At 41.6% G+C, this 21561-nt stretch overlaps 1 protein-coding gene across 4 annotated transcripts in view; it reads right to left on the reverse strand.

Annotated features, from left to right (window-relative positions):
* The window catches only part of ELK3 (ETS transcription factor ELK3), a 36870-nt gene extending 15864 nt beyond the window's left edge, over nt 1-21006 (reverse strand). For 2 of the 4 annotated variants that reach the window (XM_058804766.1, XM_058804763.1), the window contains exons 1-2: nt 20618-21006; nt 3681-3889 (exon numbers count right to left, since the gene is read on the reverse strand). In XM_058804766.1, the coding sequence (XP_058660749.1) occupies nt 3681-3887 (207 nt within the window). In that variant the 5' untranslated portion in view covers nt 3888-3889; nt 20618-21006. Of the gene's footprint in view, nt 1-3680; nt 3890-12970; nt 13050-20617 lie in introns of all 4 variants that reach the window. The other 2 variants (XM_058804764.1, XM_058804765.1) reach the window with 2 other exon arrangements.
* Nucleotides 21007-21561: the final 555 nt, after the last annotated feature.

Here is a 21561-nt window from a genome sequence, read left to right on the forward strand (position 1 = left end):
GCACCTAAGCAAGGGACCTGAACCCAAAACAATTCTTTCATGCTTCCACCCACACTTGGACATTAAAAATACAAACTAGTAACCAGGTTATGGGGCTTGACCTGTTATGGGAGGGGAGTGAATGCACTGGCACCTCTGAATCCTGAGAGCACCTGAGAAGCCCTGCACTACAATGAGCACAAAGCAGCCCATGTTATTTTAATGCTATAAATCATGCTGCCAAGCCATCTAAACAAGTGGGCACACAATAACTGAAACTAAAACTGACTGAATACCAGACTGAATAGTACTCACTGAGTAAAGCCTTGGGCTACATGCTGTTCAGAGAACATGCAAAAATATTGAATAGATGTTCATCACAACAGTATGTGACTGGGTAATTAAAGATGCAGCAGAACTCATGCAAACATCAGCGTTATCCAGGGAACTGTGATTCTTTTATTTCCTAACTTCTGAGGACTTGATTTCCACATTCCACAACCTCTACATCTTATTAATGTCAGTATCAGCACGTAATTTCCTGGATTCACCCTCCTTCTCTCAGAAAAAAAACCTCATGGGAAAAATCACTAGCTTCTCTCTTGTGGTGTCATCGTGAAATATTCATAGGGACATTCAGTAGCCTTGAAACCCCTGGTGACTTCCAAAAGATATGTGCCATTACAGCTACCATAAAAACAAAATAACCGGGTAACCTGAGGAAAACAATAAACTTATTAACCCTACTTTTATAGGTATTTTACTTCAAGCTGAAGTGCTCTGTGTGGGAATAGTGCTGAAGTATTTTCTTGCCTGAAAGCATTACAAGGGATTTCTGACTGGCAAAAGTGTGACATGGTGGACACAAGCTGTAGGTAGAGTGCAGGATGCCTTTCCTCAGTGCTATCTGTCATCTGTGCTGCTGCTCTGTTGAGACAATAGGAGAAATGCATTAAATAAAATAAGAGGGTGGGGGAAGAATTTGGGGAACAAATGAAACAGGAAATGGAGTCTTCAGATTATCTACAAACATTTAGCAACTATAATCATGGCAGCAAATTACAATCAAGACATGCCATACTCTATATTTCCTGGGGTGCTTTTTCTGTGAATTTAACATAAATCTAGCCATCAGCCTCAACAGCATGTCATGCTTGCTTTCAAAGCCAGGCTAAGGAACTTGTCCTAATTGTGTTATTTTTCTCCAGTACTGGAATTAATTTACTTTTAAGTTCAGATGAATCAGATGATGAATTTTAACAAGCCAGTGTTCCCCCCAAGCAAAAGGCAGAGCTCATAAACCCCCACTTATCCAGCAATCAGGTTTTATTTCTCCATGGTGAATAATTTCAAAGATAATCCATGAAACATTAGTTAGTTCAGTGTCAACTGTATGCAGTAGGAGCAGAGGGCAGTCCACGAAAGGAAGGTCCAGCCCATGTGCTACCATACTTTCTAAAAAATCACTGACCCTTGTCTCAAACTCACATGCTGCCAGATCACTTAGGTTATAGGAAGAGAAATTCCTGTCAATAATTCCATAGTGCAAATGAAGTCCTGTCCAGAGTTCTGCCTCATCTTTCCTGCTGCCACTCCATCTGCAGCTCAGTGTTTGTCACATTTGTTCAGTGTGCATCCCATTTGTCCCAGCACCCCCAGCTGCCAACACATCCATCATTGCACACCAGCAGGGAGGGGACAAGGATTTCAGAAGGCTCCTTAAGGCTACCTCAAAGTCTAGACTGCTTTTAGGTTTATCTCACAAATTAATGAATGATCTCAAGCATAAGAGCATTACGGTCTGAGAGGGGCTCTTTCACCTCCCCAGTCCTTCCCCTTTTGTTCTGCAGGGGGGAAGGAAGAATGTCAAGGAGCCTTTCCTCCTTTTCTTGGCTTCTTCCCTCCTGTGCTGTGCAGTATAGACTGAACTGAAGGTAGAGGAAGCGTTCAGGACTGAACCCACTGCTGAGCAATTCCCTGCCACTCCACAAGGATTCACTATCTGCTATCTTACACCATTCAAAACCTGCAGCCAGGTTCTCTGTCCCTCTGCACTCTCCCAATAATCCACCTTTCTCCACTGTCTGGGAACCTACACGTCACCAAACACTATACCCACAGAGTGAGAAGCTCCCACTGTTTCATTCCAAAGAGTTACTCTTTCCATTTAAATAGAAATAGCCATAGATTTGGATTGGGGTTCAAACCCTGATTGCAGTACATGGGGAAGAAATAATTTATCCTTCTTTCCATCTAGGAGCTATGACCTCCACTGGACCGCAGAATGCCTGAAAAAATGGCCAAAATCCTTGTGCCACTTAGATAAAACTGTCAGACAGAAGACCATCTCTACAAACAGCAAGCAGTTGCCTCAGCCAGGCAACTGATGAAGAAACTGTACAGCCACTCTGGCAGAGACAAAACAGATGACAAAGGTGTGTGCGTGCTGGGGGCAGGGAACTGAAAACAGAACGGGTTTAAAAAAAAGGTTAAGGGATAAAAGAAGCAAAAGAAGCAAGAGAGTCTCAGGTAAGGAGCCATTATATTCCATTACTTCAAAGAGAACAGAGAGATCTCAAAGCACAAGTGCTACAAATATCTTGTTCCCTGTTTTTAGGCAATGTCTGTTCAGTCACTAACAGCATATTTGGGTTCTGCCTGGCTCTGCTCTTCATGCACCAGCAGGCACTGTGTCTCCATTGATCCCAGTCAAGTTTATAACCAGAGGGGCTGGAGTCATATAATGAAACAAACTTCCCCATGCTGGGCAGAAGCCTTTTCGGCACTTAGTGAAGGGGATGCATCACACCAACTGCCCAGAACAGCCACTGTACTGTCCTCACCAAATCCTTTCATGCCTTCTCCGTCAGGCCACCTTTGAAACGTATTAAGTGGGAAAATCTGACTTCTAGTGGACAAAACACTAACATCCCTAAATCTAAAACTAATTTTTTTTTCCAGGAGAAGGAGCCCCTGTGGGTCATGGAAAGTCTGTTCATCCAATTGTTCATTGTTAATTTGCAGTCAACATGTTTTTTGATCACTGTGTTAGATTGACTGCATAGCACTGTGCCCTGCAAGAATTAGTGCACTACAAATAATACATGACAACAGCACTCTAAGGTCAGTCCAGAAACAGTATCTACTTTCCTCTGCCTTGTGCAGGCAGCAAACATGCCCTAATTGTGCTGAACACCAGCATTACTCACTGTATAATTTCATCTCACCCCTTTTTCTGAAAATCAAGATGAAAACAGGCCAACAAGCACAGCTATGAAGTTCTCCTTTATAATATACAAAATCTATAAGAGTCTTTTTTTTATTAATATTTAATCTTCAAGAATATAGGAAATAGTAAAACCTAATAACTTGGAATTTTTATATCTTATTGAAAAATATCCATTTAAGGAGAACTAATTCTGAAAAGATTTAATATCGATTAGTAAAAACAATATAATATTCATCAAAAAAAGGGTGCAGAAACAGTTTGGAAATTCCTTTAATTTACTGGAGTCTAAAATTGAGAAATGTGAATATGCAAGATTTGTGTTCTACAATATCTGTATATTTTTATTCTACAATCTTTTCCTTCTAGGATCTTGACTAGTTAGAGGAGCTTCTGAATAGCTTACACGGAGAGGAGAAATATTAACTGGTAGCATTTCTATTTTTTTAGTGTGCATGAGAATAACAAAATTTACCTTGTCATAATAGTATCTGAGCGCCCGGCTCAGCTTGTCATAATTCATATTAGTTTTGTTTTTTCTGAGTCCCCACAGCTTAGCCACTTCTTCTGCCTTGAGAAGTTTGAATTCGCCATCATTAGATGTCCAGCAAATGAGGTGCTCGTGTTTCTGGTCTAGCAGCAACTGCAAAAGGAACTGCCACAGTGTGATTGCACTCTCCATACCTAGAAGGGACAAAGGAGAGCAACAGTGAGCAAGTGTTCCACCCAACACTCATTTCAGTAATAAGCTTTATGCAGGAGTCATCCTACATAACTGAGAAAAGGAAGCTACCACATCATTCACAACCAAACATCCACAAGACCTACAGGTCTTCCACTGCTTTTCCAGTATTTTCCCCACTGCTGTTCTCTGAAGGATCACATAAAATAGAGGAAGTATTTAGAAAAGCACTGCCCACAAAGTTCACGTTATACAAGGTCACCCCCGTTGGCATCTTCCATTCGTTGTAAGCAATTGCTCTTCAAAGGAACACATAAGGCAGGGAGAAAAGGACTTAACATGACTATCCACTGAAATGATATTAAAAACCTGCTGTTTACAGTCAGGAGGAGTTTACTGGACTTCAGATACATCACTGTGAAAAAGGGGAGGACAAGGGAACACCAGAGCAATTGCCTTTGATTACAGGACCAGAAGCTACATCTCTTCCCCCTCACACCAGCAGACTGCCTTTGCCTATTTTGTTTTTTTCCAGGGCCTCAAATTACTCTTGATGCTTCTGTTTCCCAATTCAAATAGGTCAGAAGACATTCTTTATTTTTTAGAAAAGCTGGAAGTTCAGTACACTTAAGTACAGTAAAGTAAGTGATGTTTATCCAGAACCTCTCTTTAATGGGGATCTTTTCTTTCATTATCATAGGTACTACTGAGAATGAGGAACATTTTTAACAGTGCCTGAGTCTAACATCTGAGGTTGGTTGAATTTTTTTCTCTGCTAAAGGTTGTTTGAATATCTTTTTCCTCTGCTACTGAGCCCTCCCTAGAACAAACCTTTTGTTCAGGCACTGCAATGAAAGGATAAACTGAAGGCTGGCCACATTCCAACTCAGAACAGGTATATATACAACTAAAAAACTGGGAGCATTATCGCTGCTAACAACTTATCATTTTAATGAAGATGCAGCTAAATCTGACCTTTTAAACCACAGAAATATTAAATGAGATTTTCACCCACTTTCAAAAACATTCTCAGCTTTAGCATGTTAACACTGAATCAAATAAAAATTTTTGGCATCTTCTGATTCTTAACTTGGATATGTTATGTCACAGAGATTTATTGCTGGTATTGATTGATTGACTATGGCGCTGATGGGGCTAATTATTACCTGATTTACTTCTGTGCATGAAACAATGTGTACTTTTGTCTTTATCTGGACAAGCTCAGGATTTGTAGCGCCCTCCTTCATTTTGTTTCCCCATGCAGTGTTGTTTGTGCCCTAGCAGATGCCACGGACAGGATGCCAGGCTGGCTGCCTGCCGCTTCCCTGGATGAGCGTACCACAAGAGGGCACAAAACTTCCAGCTATCCCCGGCAGGGAACAGGAGAGCAGCGGGAACAGCTGCCTCTTCAGGTCTGCCCAGCAGGAAGGACATCACCGTGCTTAAGGCTCATGAGTAAAAAGAAAAACAAATTGCGTGAGCTACTTTACCAGTGTAAAGCAAGTTAATGATACTAGAGAACGTCGTCAATAGTTTTGTGGAAAAACAGGATTTGGAGCTATGTTTTGGATGTTTTGGTCCAAATAATTTTTAAGTAAGCTAGCCAAACAAGGGTTGGCAGAATTGATGATGATTTTATTATCTCTTCAAAATCCTCATTTCTCTAATTAACTGAGAGTCCCGTCTGAATGACAAAGACAAAACCACTGATGCCCAGCTGAGTGACACCATAACAACGCAGCCCTTTCAAAGGTCACTTGAGGCTCCTAGGACTGTCAGGGATCCTGGAAACAGAACAGCCTATACGGAAGCTCTGGCACTTTCAAACATTTGCATTTGCTTCATTGCAATTTTATACAAATCCTTTTCCACATAAAATAAGGCACCAAAACAAAATTCATAGCTAGGATTAAATATACCTGACAGTTACTCGCTTTACAGCCTTTAAAAGTTTCTTTAAACTACACCCTCTTTGCAGACATTAGCATCTTTAACAGATTATTTATCTATAACTTCATTGACAATAAAGTGTCCCTATTAATCTGGCATCATAAATATACAGATACACATCATATATGTATATACTTTCTAATACTTGCAAGTTTTGCAATTGACTTTGCTAAAAACGTGTATTTATATACAATCATATTCCTCCTAAATAATTCTATTTTCTGTACATCACATATTTTGCAGCCATACCCTGCATAATTTTAACTTGCATAATAAAATTCCTCCTAACAAGAAATCACAAACAGAACTTCTGTTGCTCTGGAAAATTTTAAGTGCCATATAAATATCTTTCTTCAAAATTGTACTAAAATGTGTCCTATGCTACAAAGACCTGTCAGCAGAACTTCAGCTGAGGAAACTAAAGAGGGTTGAGAATTATGGAAGAACCAATACAAACTTCACCACCATACCATCACCCAAGACAGTGTAATACCTCAGAGACACAATTCTCTCACCCAGATCTTAAAGTACAAGTTCAGCACTCATGGCTCTGAAGAGAGGTTAGGTGGAACTGAACGCCCAGTGAAGAACATTTTGCTGCAGCCTGCTCCATCCCCATTCACCTCTGCCCATGAAAGCTCACAAGGTAACAAGGTAACTGCAGCTAACTTTGTACTAACTACACTTTCCATGATGAACCTGTTTTCTGATGCTTATCATCTGTAAAATGTAAACAGTTTTGGATTCCATTTTATCTACTGAGTGTGGCACTCAAGGTGACTCAGCCACAGGCATAATGTGAAGTGCATGAACAGCACAAGCCTGGGTGAGAGAATCCCACAGGAACATTCACTCCACAAACCATAGGTCCTGGTGAGCAAGGAGGGGTGATTCCCATCAGGTTATCTCATAAAAGGTTACTGCCACCTTTTTGGAAGTGGCTCAGTTATTCCAGCTGAGATCCATGGATAATCTCTGGGGATCACTCCAGGTGCTGGTGCCAGGGCAGATGGCTGTGGTGGGATTAGATTCAGGCAGCTCCTCACAACCCTATCTTGCCTGACCACAAGCTCTCCCAAGCCTGTGGCTCTGAAGAGGCTTTAAAAAGGACCTGTGTACCTCAGACTTCAGCATCAATGTGCTCAGTTGGTACATGCATAAATCTTCTACTGGTATGACCCAAGTCTGCCCCTACAGAAATGAGATTAAAACAGCTCAATGCTGCACTGTGCTTCATCCCTCCGTCTGCCACTGAGCTCCTGTATAAAGCTTCCCATATTGCTTGTACAGCAACTGTGTGTATGATTCCTACAAGTGGCAAATCATGCTAATTACATTTTCAGCTGATCATTAATTGTATGGTCCTACTCTTCTAACCACCCACCTTGAGGTGTGCAGGTCTGAGTCACACTGACTATTCACAGCTGCAACTACCTATAACAGAAGCCTTGCTCTAAGTATATATGGTGAACTAATATCTCAGATTTCTTGAATTTGGTAAACTGGTGCTAATCTCATTTCCATTCTGTAAAATGTGATTTGCAGAGGAATAGTTGTAGGAGGATCCTCTGCCTGGACTCCTCTCTGAGAAGGAGTTTGGAAAGCAAAGGGGTCCCTTCTGCACCCCATGACTCAGAGGGAAGGCTTCTCTAATAAACTTTGTCTGCAGCTCCCATTCTGCCCATGGCAAATTCCCATTCTGCCCACAACAGAAGAATCTAAGATTCTGCAGTGACAGGATTTTATAACTGATGCAAAATATTTTATTTCCAATCAGGCCAACAGATTTATTAACCTGCCTTTCTCAATGGGAACTGTTTTGAATTCCACAAGGCACTAACTGTCCCCTTGGGAGGACAGAATGGCCACACAGGGCCACACACCTGTGCCCCATTTGAGTGGTCAAGCAAGAGAATCACAAAACAGATGTATTGGATTTATTAGAAGATATGTAATTCAACCAAAAATCTGGTACCTGTATTAAAAGTCATAATAAATTATGACTGTGAGGAGTTGGAGATCTTCAGAAAACATTATATTTCATTTATGTATTTTCCAACTCTTTTGAATTTTTACTGACTCAAAGGGAATTCAGTGTCTTGCCTTACTTTGACAGAAAGGGTTGTTAGGATGTGGCCACTTCTTACAGTGACCACATTTCATTCAACTCTTTATTAACATTAAATAGTAATAATAAATATTCCTCTTACTTCTATGCTCAGTACAAGATTTGAATGCAGAGCAATAAGTAATACATGGAACCACATACTGAATTCCATGGATTAGCAGAAAAAATAGTTTTTAAAAAGCTCTTATTTAGATAGTCACATGTATCAATGGTACAGAATGAGAAACACAACTTATGTTAGAAACATATACCCTGTGTCATGGAAAGCCTAATCAAAATTCATACAGACAAAAGAGTCAGTTTTTTAATCCATTAACTCTGACATATCTGATTTTGCCATCTTACCATTTTTTAAATATTTATACAATGCATTTGACAGTCAAAGATGCTTTCTAAGCCATGAAACAAAATTTGCTAGTTTGACCTGACCAAGATAGCCTAGAAATTTTATTTTGTGATCACTTCCACTACTGCTCATGCAAATAATCACGGGCATAGTTAGAAGAAATTATACTTGGAAATGCTGTGTTAGACAGCAAAATGGTATTTCAGGACTGAGTTTTCTGAAAATCCATTTCTCTGGCAGCTGTGACAGGGAACCACACTGACACCATCTGCATTAGCAATTTACATTCCTTGCAACGTGCTTCCCCCCACACAAACCCTAGCAACTGCATGATCAGTGTGATACACCATGCCCTCCACACACCAAATTTTAAGTTTAGGTCTGATGCCAGAAGGCAGCAAATCAGAGTGTCTGTGCTGATAATTCTGCTCTTGTTTCAACCAAACTGAGGGACTAACAGAAATGCCCAAACTTGGAGCAGCAGTGGAGTCAACACCATAAGCTCTCCCTGAAGAGGATAATGGAAATGGACAGAGACATCCATAGAGCAAAGTGTCCTGTCTGAGAGATGATATTCCTGTAAAGGGTCCACCCAAATTCCTCACTTAGGCAAGGGGCCTACATGCCAAATACTCTCTCCCCCTTTAGTATATGAAGACTGGCTCCAACCAGCATGAAAAAAACACTATGAAAACATTATACAAGTTGCACTAGAAATAGTTAAGATGTGATCATATATGTGCTGATGAGCTGCATAAGCTTTTTCATTTTTTACCAAGACAATACATATGAAATTTCATGTGATAAAATGTCAGTCAGTAAGGTAGCATTAAGATCCAAAAATAAATTTATTAACGTGCTGGGCAAATAAGCAAGGCATCTTTAGGTCAAAGTGGTGGAAAACCAGGAGGCTCAAAGACAAACTGTGAGATAAGCAGGATAATCCTCGAAGCATCAAGTTTTGTAGGACTCTTGCATAGGAAAAGCCACATGTAAAAGGCAAAAAGCTGGAAAGCAGCTCTGTAGAAATTCAGGACTTCTGCAGAGGTCCTTAGCTTTCACACAACTATGTTACAGCTGTAACACAGCTCTGCTCTCCCAAGTAGTCCAGGTTTCCTACTTGGATTTTTTTCTCCATGTTAGCTCCCCTACAGCCTTTTCTGCTGATCCTGGACAATCAACATTGATTGAACAAGTTTTGAAGGCTAAAACTAGGAATCCCTCCAGGCATTAGGATCAAAACCAGTCCCTTTTGCTTTAGAGGGTCTGCAAAGGAACATCTGGGAGCCTGAGCTATAAACCAGGTCGGGGGATTTGGGGCAGAGGAGGGACAGCTGAGTGGGACAGCCTGGCTGGGGTGCCCAGAGGCTGAAAATAACCTGCTGGTGAGCAATTAAATCAGGAAGACATAAAAGGTGTTAGCCAGCATTACGCCATGTAGGTAGTCACAGAGAGATGGTGATCAGACATGTACGTGAAAAGGATTAAGAGGCTGAGTCAGGGCAGGGAAATTAATTTCCCTTAGCATATGAAGAAACTGCTGATTCCTTCTGTAGCCAAAGCAGCTGCAAAAGATCCATCTCCTTTTTGTATGCCCCATCACAGCAGGCACACACCTCCACTTACATTTCCCTTACAGGCACGTGGGTGCTTTTGCAAGCACACAGCATTTCTCAGTAACAGATGCCTTTTTTTTACCATTTCAGCTACTCTGGAAAACGTGTGTACATTTTTTGTGCATCCATTTTCTGGTTTTGTATCCCAATTCTGCCCAGCATGTTTCTCCGAGCAGCGTGACGTGGGGCATTGTTAGTTTCTCATTCACGTTAGCATTTGGCTTCCTTTATTTCTGCAGGTTGCAGCCAGGAAACTGGAAAATGGGCCACAGGAAACCTGGCCTCCTACATCTGTCCCAGTTTGTAATAGCAGCTCTGGTTTTATTTTTCTAAGTGTCTCAGGTTCATTTTAACCCTTGAGAGGACTGCTGCAATACCATGTGCAAGAATGTGACTGTTTTGCCATTATTTTTTAACCACCATTTCTCAACAATAGAAATGGAGATTTTTTCACTTAACTAAATTAATTTTAAAGTCCATTAATACTTAGAAAATAAAAAGTTACAAATTAATTAAAAAAAAAAATTTTGCTGGAAATTGGCAAAAGAATTCCATATATAAATTCCATGCTATATAAAACATCAAAGAGTACAGACAGACAAAAATACAGAACAAGGTAGTGTCTATATATATCCTAAACACAGTTCTAAAGTGAATGTCAATATGAAAAGTTTAAGAGCTTATAAATCCTCTAGAACATTTTTTCTATTTTTCATTTTTTCTATTTTTCTTTTTTTTTTTATTTTTCATTTTTTATCAAAAATTGAAGTACACGTTTTTCTTCTAACTACAGAAGCAAGAGTGTCGGTCAACAAAAGGAACTTTCCTAAAATAATTTAAAAATTAGTCAGTCATAACATTTTTCACTGAAAATTCATCTGTATAACTATGACTATATCATGAGAGGTTAAAGACAATTGCCAAATCTGCCCAAATGTTTGCTCAGAACTATTTGAAAGAAAAAGCTGAGTCAATCCTAACACTTTATTTCTCAACAGAGATGCTTCAAGGGTGATAAATAGGATGTGGTTGGTGAGGAGTTAGTGATTCTGCCAGAAAAGAGAAAAAACAAATATCCATTTGTTTACTCAGAAAGCTTTCATATATTCATCAAAGGAGATTTTACTAGTAATTTAATTTGGCTTGGAAAAATAAGCTCTGAAATAAGTATGTAAATATACCTAGTTTAATTTGAGGCAGAACTTTCTCTATTAAAGGTAATAAATCAAACTAGTGGTGCAATCCATACCCAGGACACTTTAGGGAACCAACTGTGTGTATGATACAGAATGCTGGTAATTTTTCCACATCCAGCAACCAGGACATTTCCTGTCAGAGCATCCTCCAAGTCCTTCCATTGTGATGAAACTGCAAAAACTTTCTAAATCAGGACTTCCTCCTATTATATTTTAGAGGCGTCTTTCTGGGAAATGCAGATTCAAGCGAGAAAAAAAAAAAAAAAAAAAAAGGAATTCCTGCAGCACCACCCAGTGGAAACATTAGAGAAAGCCACAGGGGTGCCCCAGCGCATACGTTCCAATTTACTGCAAAACTACAGTAATATTGCCACACAAACACAGACTGGTTTAAGGATGTGCCAAAAAAACACAGAGGGTTTTGCAGGACGATCTACTCAACAGAGTCATACAAGGTATGACTACTCTGCTACTCCAGCGTAACAGTCATCTTTTTACTTTAAATTGTAATTACAAAGATTATTTACAGTAAAAATTTACAAGGTCTCCTTCTCAAGCAAGAATACCCACTATTATGGCCCAGCACGTTTAAAAAAAAATAAACAGACTCCTGTGGTTAAAAGCAACACAAAAGAGACAGCAGCAAAATCTCGCAAAACATTAAGGGATAACATCAAGTTCCACCACAGAGAGGAAAGTACTCACACATATGTCCAGTAATGCTTCAAGTAGGTACATTTGGTAATACAGTGTTTGCAGTTTTTAATTTTTTTACCTAAGTCAAAGAAAAGCGGAGGCAGATGTCCAAAGGAAGAAAGTTCTGCACTCTCCAACCTAATAAAACAAAGGACTGGTTGCCTGCCAAGCAGAGGTGTGATGACACCGCCTCTACAACACCAGTGTTTGCACGTTTTCTGTAAGGATGCAGTTCAAGAAACAGTTTTAATCCCACTGGAGTAAAAGCCCTTAGCAGGAGGGAACATGGCTAGTTGCTTCCCCGTGAAGGCTTAAAAAATAACCTGCTCAATTATTTCTAAAGCTAGCCATAAACAAAACTACATAAATCTGTAATGGCTCCAACCCTTCACCTTGGGACAGCCACAAAATGAGTGCAGACTCCTCACACTGCTTTCTGTCTGCTCATGTGGTGCACATCTGTGGCACGCTGGCAGCATGCTACACTGCAATCTGAGGGACTCCTGCTTTCAAAACCAATCCTATATGTTTATTTTTCCCATATGACTTCCTCTTATATTTTTGTCGGCATCAGTAGGACACGGATCATGATTACTTGAGCGTCCTATATAAAATTTCTGATGTTTCCATCAAGTTGGAAACATCAGAAAGTTTACTTAATATATCAAGACATGATTACTCCCAAATACAAATGCTTTATCTGTGCTCCCTTCTTTAAACGAAGTATTAAAATTTTCAATTTCGCAACAACAGACCAAATTCTTTGTAATTATTCAGTGGCTCGAATATGTTAAATTGTGTACTATTACTATCTGCTGTCTCAAATGCTGCCTTAATACATTTCATATTCAGATGTTTAAACTAATCTTCCCCTTACCACTGATTTTTCCTAGACTGAAACTCAGATAAAAAAGCAGGTCTTTTTCATGCTGTGAGCAGAGAGGAAACTGGCCAAAAGGACAGGAAACAGCCCTTGGAGTTCTGTTAAGGCAAACCAAGGTGGCTGGCAATTTTCATGAAACCTGAAGCACAGCAAGATCATTGCAGCATAGACTGGTAGTCAGACTTGCCTTACCATGCAAACTGGATTTTCAGAATTTGCTGAATTAGCAAAATGAGCCATTGAACTATTAAATAACATTCAGGCTTACCTGCATATTGTCATGTTGCAAGGGGAGTCAGTTATAGCATTATACCAAAAATGGTGTAAACAATTCAGCAGATGGCAACCTACAAATATGGAATCATTTTACTCAGACAGTCTCTTCCCAAAACATTAGCTCTATTGCAGTAGGTTTTGGAGCACAAGCCAATGTAAGTTCCTTAGCCATAAAAAAAATGAGCAACAAGTCACAGCACTAGTCAAGGTCTGTACTTTTATTATCTCATAGTAAAAACATAAATTAATAATTATTCCTACACATAAAAATCTCAAAGATCTGCTATTCTTCTCAGTGCTAATCAAAGTTCTGCGTGTTTATCATGCACTAAGTTAAACCAAAACCCAACTAAAATATTTTAATCTCCTGACATTATTCACTCGCCTACTACACCAAGCTACATGTTTCACCTAACTTCATTTGTTAAACACTGGGATATACCCCACAGAATGCATTGTGGAATACATGAGATCTCAGCCAGGGGAAGAGCTGTTTGTCACTGTACTGTGACCTGTGTGCTTAAACTAATTCCCACAGCTGCTGCAAACTATGAATGAGAGAGAAATGAGAGAGTATTCCAATGACTACAGCAAACTTTGCTGTATGCAGAGTGCTCAGATTGCACGTTTAGAAGTGACACCGATGCACCAAGTGGTTTGTCAATGTCTCTGCTGCTCAGGATGCATAACAGCCACTGTTTTGACTTGTATCCTGTCCTATTGAATCCTATTGAATTCTGTATAAAATTACATATTTAAGTAAAATGCAAAGACTCTATTCCCTCTTCTCAACTTGGATGAGACTGCACAGTCAGCATTGTTGCGCCCTGCTCCCAGGGAATCCAACTGCCCTGTTCTGTGAGGGTTTTTATCACTGAAGTGGCAGTCCTGAAGTGCTGCAGCCATACTTTCTATGCCAGCCCTATTCCACACTCACAGTTTGCTGAACTGACCACACACGCCACTTGCTCTGAGTCTGCTCTGAGTCACCAGACTTCACAGAGGTCTATATCCAGAATCCAAACCCACATTCCCATCTCAGCTATGTTAGTGTAGCATGGAAGAAATTCTCTGAAGGTAGTCAGCTTTCTCCAGATTTAACTAACTGAGATGCAAAAGGAATTTGTTCTTATTTTCTAAATGCTTTTTAAAGATTGCTTCTTCACATGAATTACTGTTAATTGCTGGGAAGAGATAATGGTGGTACTTCAGTCTATGAATATTTTTGTTTATGCTGTATTGTGACTTGATACAGCAAAGGCCACTCAACACTACCACAACATAAACATTTAAAAACAACAACACACATTAGCTTCCTTCTCAAAAAGCCTAAACTGAAACACGTCTGATCAATTTTCATTAAAAAAAACAACAACAAAAAGGAGAAATATACAGAGGCAGTAAAGAAGTGCTGTCACCACATTAGAGGCAAATGGATGTGAAATAGAAATCTGTTTTCCAGATGAACTGTCAGCTGTGTTGCAAAATAAGGATGGGAAACTTATAGAAGGACATTTGATTGAAAACATTTAGATCCTTTAGATGAAGGATATAATCCAAGTCTACCCTTTTGTGTACAACTGCAAAAGCATCTTCTACACAAACATTTTTGCCCATTCACTAATATTTTCAGAAAAAGAGCCATCGTCTAAAATAGTATTAATGGGACTTTGGACTTAATACTTAGGTTAGAGCCTAGAAAATTTTTACCAATTTTACATTATTAGTAATATTCATAAAAATTCTGTATTATTCATTACATAATATAATAACTTTGAAAAATAAAAGACAATGTGTAAGACATTAGTTTTCCCCTTATGGTACTTCAAGTGATCTTCATGTTAGGAGCCACAAGATAAGAAAATTGTATACTTTAAAGCTCAAAAAACTAAGACAGTACTGCTTGCACAAGAGCCAAAACACATTAACATGTAGTAAACATGGTATTTGCAAAGATCATCCAAGTTACATTCTGAATCTTCAAATATTGGGTAGTAAATGGGAAAGCAGAGACACAGACATGACTGAAGTGACTCTCTGAAATAGGTCAGGGGGAAGCCATGGAATGGGCAGTATCACTCACACAGTACATCCTGACACTGCAAAATTTAGAGCTACGGAAGACTAGGAGGACCCTTCACAGAGCAAGCAAGAGCCACTGCAGTACCTTAGTTACATTTAACATGCACCTTGTCTCAGTGCATTAACAGAAGTGCTGGCACACTCAAAAGTAAATACATGCCTAAGTGCTTTAAAAGATCAAAACAAAGTAAGTTTAGAAGTAAGTTCTTCCTACAGAGACTCTTGTCCTGAAGATCCTGAGCTGTATCTAACTGCTCAGATGTGGACAGACCACACGCTGTAGTCTTCAAAAACCTTTCTTTACACAGTTGACTGATATTTATCTCCAAAGTCCATAGGTGTCCTGTCTATAACTGCCATCACACACTTGAACAGTTTTCAACACTCGGCCCATGCATGTGGGGTCAGCGGACCTTCCTCCTGACACTGAGGCAGAAGCACTGCAGCACCACCACTGTGGGCACAACTGCTCAGAAACAATTATGGATCCACAGACACAAGAAGGACAAACCCCACTGCTGTAGACAATCACAGCAATGCCACTTGAGCAAGCAGCCAAAAATCAGACACGGTGTTGAGAACTCCATAACAGTAAAAAAATCCCCCATCATTTTCAGCTGAGTTGTACCTGCCTAGGGCATGGCAAAATTGGCCTCCTATATTCTTAGCTGCCATATAACTTTAAAATATTACTTAAATATTTAGTTTTCTGGTATAATATGAGATACTGCCCAGGAATCACACCTATCAAGCAGATCAACAGCTCCAGGGTACATTTTGATAGTGCAAAAAAAAAACCACAGTATTCATAAAAAATAAAAATGCAGAACTGACTATACAGTTGGTAACTGGCATTGAATTAGCTGCCAAGAAGTCTCTTTGTGATATTTTTGTACCCATGCTCATTGGCAGGTGTTTTCTTTAGTTCTTGCTTTTGGAAAAGCTGAAAGTCTCCTTCAAAGAGCTTTTAAATTAAAATCCACTCTTAACAACAAACCCGTAAGAACCTGAAATGCAATACAATTGCTGGCACATAAAATCACAATGCATTAAAGACAGTTTTAAGGGCAAAGATGAATTTATTTTTCTGAAGTGCACAGCTGAGAGGCACTTTGTACTTCATCTTTATTTCCATCCATGCAGCCTTGTATTTTGTGGTGCAGTGAGATGGACTTCCTGTGCCTACACCTTGACATTCTCCTCATAATCATGACTAAATCTTTAATCATTCATTCTTCAACATGAGAATGAATGTATTTGGTCATTCAAGAACTCTTAACAGCCTCCAGAATCCTCATTGATTCATTTAACAAGCCACAGATGAAGTAAACATCTGTCTAATGATTCAAGACGATGAGATTCCCCATTGTGGGGAACACCGAGGAGAATGCCAGGGTGAATCAATCCAAGGAGACGAGGCGACTTCCACAGGCCCGTCAGGACAGCCTGTGGCACGAGCCACTGGGTGTGGTCCCCAAGCACAGACAGCAGCTCCAAACCAACAGCGCTCTGAAACTGGCCCAGGATAACCGTCCTGTAATCAGTGCACAGCTCCAAAATGGATTCCAGCAGCAGCACCCAGGCGTGCCATGCACGGGAGCCATCTCCACCAGAAGAAAGCCATGGACTGATAAATCACCTCACTGCACAAAGGAGCTCAACCTGGCATATCTTTATAGGAAGTACTAGCTCATTTTTCAGTTCTTTATTATCTTAGATTATTTAGCATTATGACAGAGAACCACTCAGAGAGATAATGGTAACTACATGAACTTACAAATTTTAAATGATGTCACCAACTCACTAGTTAAAATCCTTTTTAATAAATACATGCATCACAAGTAACTATGTGTTGGTGCTCCCACCCTTATCCTGCACTCCCTTATCTTTAGTAGCCAAATGTCTGTTTATTTTGATACCTATTTCTGTCTTCTGAAGCAACATTGTTGTGATGTGACTGCATTCCCAAGGCTAAAATTTGTATTTTCTGTACAGCTCAAGGACCTCCATGTCTGTGTTGCACACAGCTACCTTCCTACATGCAAATATATGAGCCTCAGAGCATGCAACAAGCTCTGTGCACCTTGGTGAACCTGAAAATTTATTTTCATTCTGTGCTAAGTCTTTCAGAACCAATTTTTGACCAATATTTGTGTTCACTTGACCAATAATAGCTGCCCCTAAGAATAACTCTGTCATGAATACCTCCATCCCATGAAGGGCACTACAAGAAGAAGGCAAAGTTTACATAATTAGATTTTATGCACAGCAAATGGGAAATACTTCAGTCTTTGGAGTGATATACTTGATTTCTTCCTATGGCTTAAGTTTAATGAAATAACATTAAGTAGCAGGAGCAAAGAACCACTGTGAATCAGTAAGCACTGAGAACCACTAATGAATAAAACAAAATACACTTTTGTTTCTACATATGGAAGTGTCCATGTGTGTGGTGTTATAAACAGTTACAAGGAAGGCTGAAAGTGAGTTTCTCCCGAGACTGAGTTGCTTATTTCAGCTGTTGCATCTAGGTGGATGGAGTCGGTGATATCAGAAAGGATATAAAACAGTGGGTTTTTTCTTTTTAGGACCAACTCACAGAGTTGATTAGGAAAAATCAAGCTGTAAGCAATGATTGTAATACTGAGCAGACAATATATACTCCTAACACATTTTTAGACAGGTGAAGAATAAAATTATATTTATAATAAAAGCACCTTTAATACTTTTTTTATTATTTGAGTGGAAACTATCATGCATTACATGACATCTGGATATTTTTTTTCTATTCCATTCAGAATTGTTGTATTTTTAACACATCTATAGATTACTTCTCATTCAACCTTTCAAATTCACAGAACACACAACATGAAGTAAACTACATCTGTTTTCCTGAGGACATCAAAATGTTTTACACTTATCTCAAACAAACACAACACACAAAACATATATAGTGTGGATAAACTACATATATATATATATGTGAGTAAGTATGTATGAATGTGTGTGCTTCATCTACTCTGATTCAGCAGACAGCACACGAAATTCCAGCAATATTTAACACAATAAGTGAACAATTTATTGTCCATATTTCAGAGAGAGATAGTGAGAGCCAGGAAACACTCCTCAGTAAGTTTTGGTGCTGTACACCACACCAACTGCTCCATAACATATTCAACAGGTTTTTGAACACTATGTCCAGTATTGCACTTCCTTCTCTAAAACTGAGAAATTTACAAAAGAAATAAACCTCCAAAACTGAAAAATAATCCCTTGCTTCCTGATGGCTGCATTTGATTGAGACAGAGATTAGGCATTGTCTGGTTTGTACACTATTCTAAAAATTCTTCACTGCCCCGCTAGAAAATCAAGAGACATCTGTGTCTGGAGATTGTGTCACTAATCCACTAATAGAAGTCCTCTGTGAAATGATGTTAATGAAGAACTTTTCTGTGCCACTTGGACATAGGAAGTGCAGGAAACACTGCAGATCTTCTGAGGTAAACACGTGATATACTGCAAGCACTATTTTTTTTCATAATATTTGCAAATTAGTTTAATGCTATCACATGATAATTCAAGTAAGTAGCTTGGTGTTACATCCTAATGCATACAATTTTATTCTCATTTATTGACATTTCCTTCAGCTAAAATCCACTTGCAAGCAAGAATCCATTTTCTTTGTTTGCCCCAGACTTTTTTTTTTCCGCAAAAAGTTGTTGCTTCTAATTTAAAGATTGGTGGGGCAGGCAAAAATCTTTGTAATTCCAAACATAGGCTTCTTTCATGACCATTATGAAAGCAAATCATCATAAAGTAATTACACAAACCACTAAATCAAAACTGGTATGTATAAAATCACTTGAAAACAACACACGTAAAGCACCACCACAGGAAAGCTATGTGGGTGAATATATTTTTCATACATGGCCATCACCTCAGTATCTTGGCTCAAAATTTTTTGACTTTGCAATTACATGCAATTGTCAGACATGCACAGAACATGTTTATCATAACAGAGACATCTGGCTACCCCATTTCCATATTTCCTATGGAAATATTTATGCATAAATTAATCAGAAATAATTGAAAAGTCTGTATGAGCAAAATACAAGATGAATCACGGCTTTCGGCTTGAAATGAAATGCAACGATTGACTTTTGGAGTCCTCATGACCTAAAAGATGCTACATTATATAAAATTGTCATAGCACTATACTCCTAAGTAAATAAAGATGTAACTTGTCTCCCTTTCAACTGCAACGTTAGAAAGGCTGACAGGGCTTCACAAAACCCTCCTGTGTTAGGGAACGGAAACTCCTAATGAGATTAGTTGGTGTGTGTGCAGACATTACTTAGCCATGACTAAATGGGCTCTCTTCCTGCAGCCAGTGGAAAATTCAGGGAACTTTTTCCCCCTGCAGCATCAGAGTCCCTCTAACCTTCAGCAAAGCCAGATCCAACAACAACTCTCCACTTTCTCTCCCTTTCTCCCTCTCTCTTTTTTTTTTTTTTTTCCTTCCCTTACAAACATTTTTTGTGTTTTTCTTTTTTTCAGTCGGTGGTGGAAACTATCCACGTCGGCCAAAGGGGTCGGGGGGCAGGGGGTGGCTAAGAAAAGAGGGTGGGGGGAGGTCCGGGGAAAAGGCAGAAGACTACAAAGGAAACTGTAAAAAGGAGCAAATACATAAACCTGAGAGGGAGAAAACCACAGAGTTTCTTTGTGAGCTGCAGTGACTCATTTTCAAGATGTTGTCTGCTGCCAGTTTCAAACCGGAAGCGCATGGCAATTAGTCTTGCTGTTTCCAGACAAGCCAGAAACTCTCCCGACACTTTTTTTTTTTTTTTCCTTTTTTTAAAGCCCCTTCTGCAGTTTCTGCAGGAGCCTTCCCTTCCCTCCCCCCGCGCCCTCCGCGGCCACGCTCGGCCTCGCAGCGCCGCCGGGGACCCCGCGGCGCCCCCGCCGCCCTGACAGGCACCGGGCGGCCCCCGAGCGCCGTAACCGGGATAACGCTGGGAGGGGGCGGCCCCCGGCACCGCCAGCCGGCTCCGCGCCGCGGGGAGCGGGACGTGGAACGCCCCGGCACCGCCGAGGGGCTGCGGGCGGAGCGGGGTCCCGGGGCTCCCCGCGACCCCCGGCGCCTCCTTCCCGGCCCTGCCGCTCCTCACCCTCCGGCATCAGCCCCCCACACAAACACACACGGTCCGTGCCCTCACCTGCACCCGCAGCTCCCGGGGGGCGGCGGGGCCCCCGGGGAAACCCTCACCGGGGCGGGGGCCCCTGCGGCGGCGGGAGCCCCCTCGGGCATCCCGGCCTGCGACTGCCGCCCCCCGCCCCGCTACCGCCGCGCTGCCCGGGCCCGACCCCGGGGCAGGACCCCTGGGCTCCCCGGCCCCGTGCGGGGCTCCGAGCCCCCTCCCGCGGTGCCCGGCAGCCTCACCTCCCTCCCGCGGGCTGTCCCCGCGGCTGCCACCCCACCAGCGGCCTCCCCTTCTCCTGCCCGCAGCCCCCCAAAGTTTGCGGGAGCCGGGGCGGGCGCAGCAGCACTTGTACCTACCCAGCGGCTGAGGGACTTTTCCGCTCTCTCCTGGTAGTCTAGAGGGAGCTGAGTAAAATTCCCTGTTTCTCCATGCTGACAGTCTTCTGCAGGCTCTCTGTAGAAGAGAGCTCTAGTAGTAGAGAGCTCTAGTAATGAGATCCTGATTTTGTTTTCCCTTTTTCCTTTTTTTCCCCCCCTCGGGCCAGTGTGTGTGTGTGTGTGTGTGTGTGTGTGAGAGCGCTGCCCGTGAGAGGCAGCGAGCAGGAAGCCGGGGCAGGCAGACAGCGGCCCGGCTCACTTCCTCTCCCGCACTATTCCCCGGGCGGTTTGCAGTCTGTGTAAACAGCCTTTTCCTCCCCGCGCCCCTCGCTCTGGCCGCCGATGTGCAGCATGGCTGTAACACAAGACACACGCATAGTACAGCGGGCAGCGCCGACTCCGCCGGCTCGCCGGGAGCTCCGCGACTCCCCCGACCGCCACCCCTTCCTGTGCTACACCCCCAGGGAGGAGCTTCCCACCGGCCGCCCCAGCTGCTCGGGCCAAAATGCACCCGCGTTTCCCCGGGGAGCACCGGGGAGATGCTTATGAACCCCTTGGCCATCCCGGAGGATGGTGGCGGCTTTGGCCCGGCAGAGACGGCCGCCTTGGTCCCACCGTGCTGGGGTTGAGGTCACCGTGGAGGGGAGCGTTGGGCACCTGTGGTGGGGTCCCTGCGGGCTGAGGGGCTGGTGGGATGCAGTGCCTCGCTGGACACTCGCTGGCCACCCTCCCAAGCTGGACGTCGCAGGGACAGAAAAGTACAGAAGCCGTGCAACATGGTACAGCAACTTAAATCGAGGGAAATGCTATGTTAAAAATCAAGGAGCACTCAAATCATAGCATCACAGAATAAGAGTTTTATTTGGTTCGGAAGGGACCATTGACAGTTGTCCTGTCCAATTCCCTAGCAATGAGCAGGGACA

This window comes from Ammospiza caudacuta, chromosome 5 (genome assembly GCF_027887145.1).
Source record: "Ammospiza caudacuta isolate bAmmCau1 chromosome 5, bAmmCau1.pri, whole genome shotgun sequence".
NCBI lineage: Eukaryota > Metazoa > Chordata > Aves > Passeriformes > Passerellidae > Ammospiza > Ammospiza caudacuta.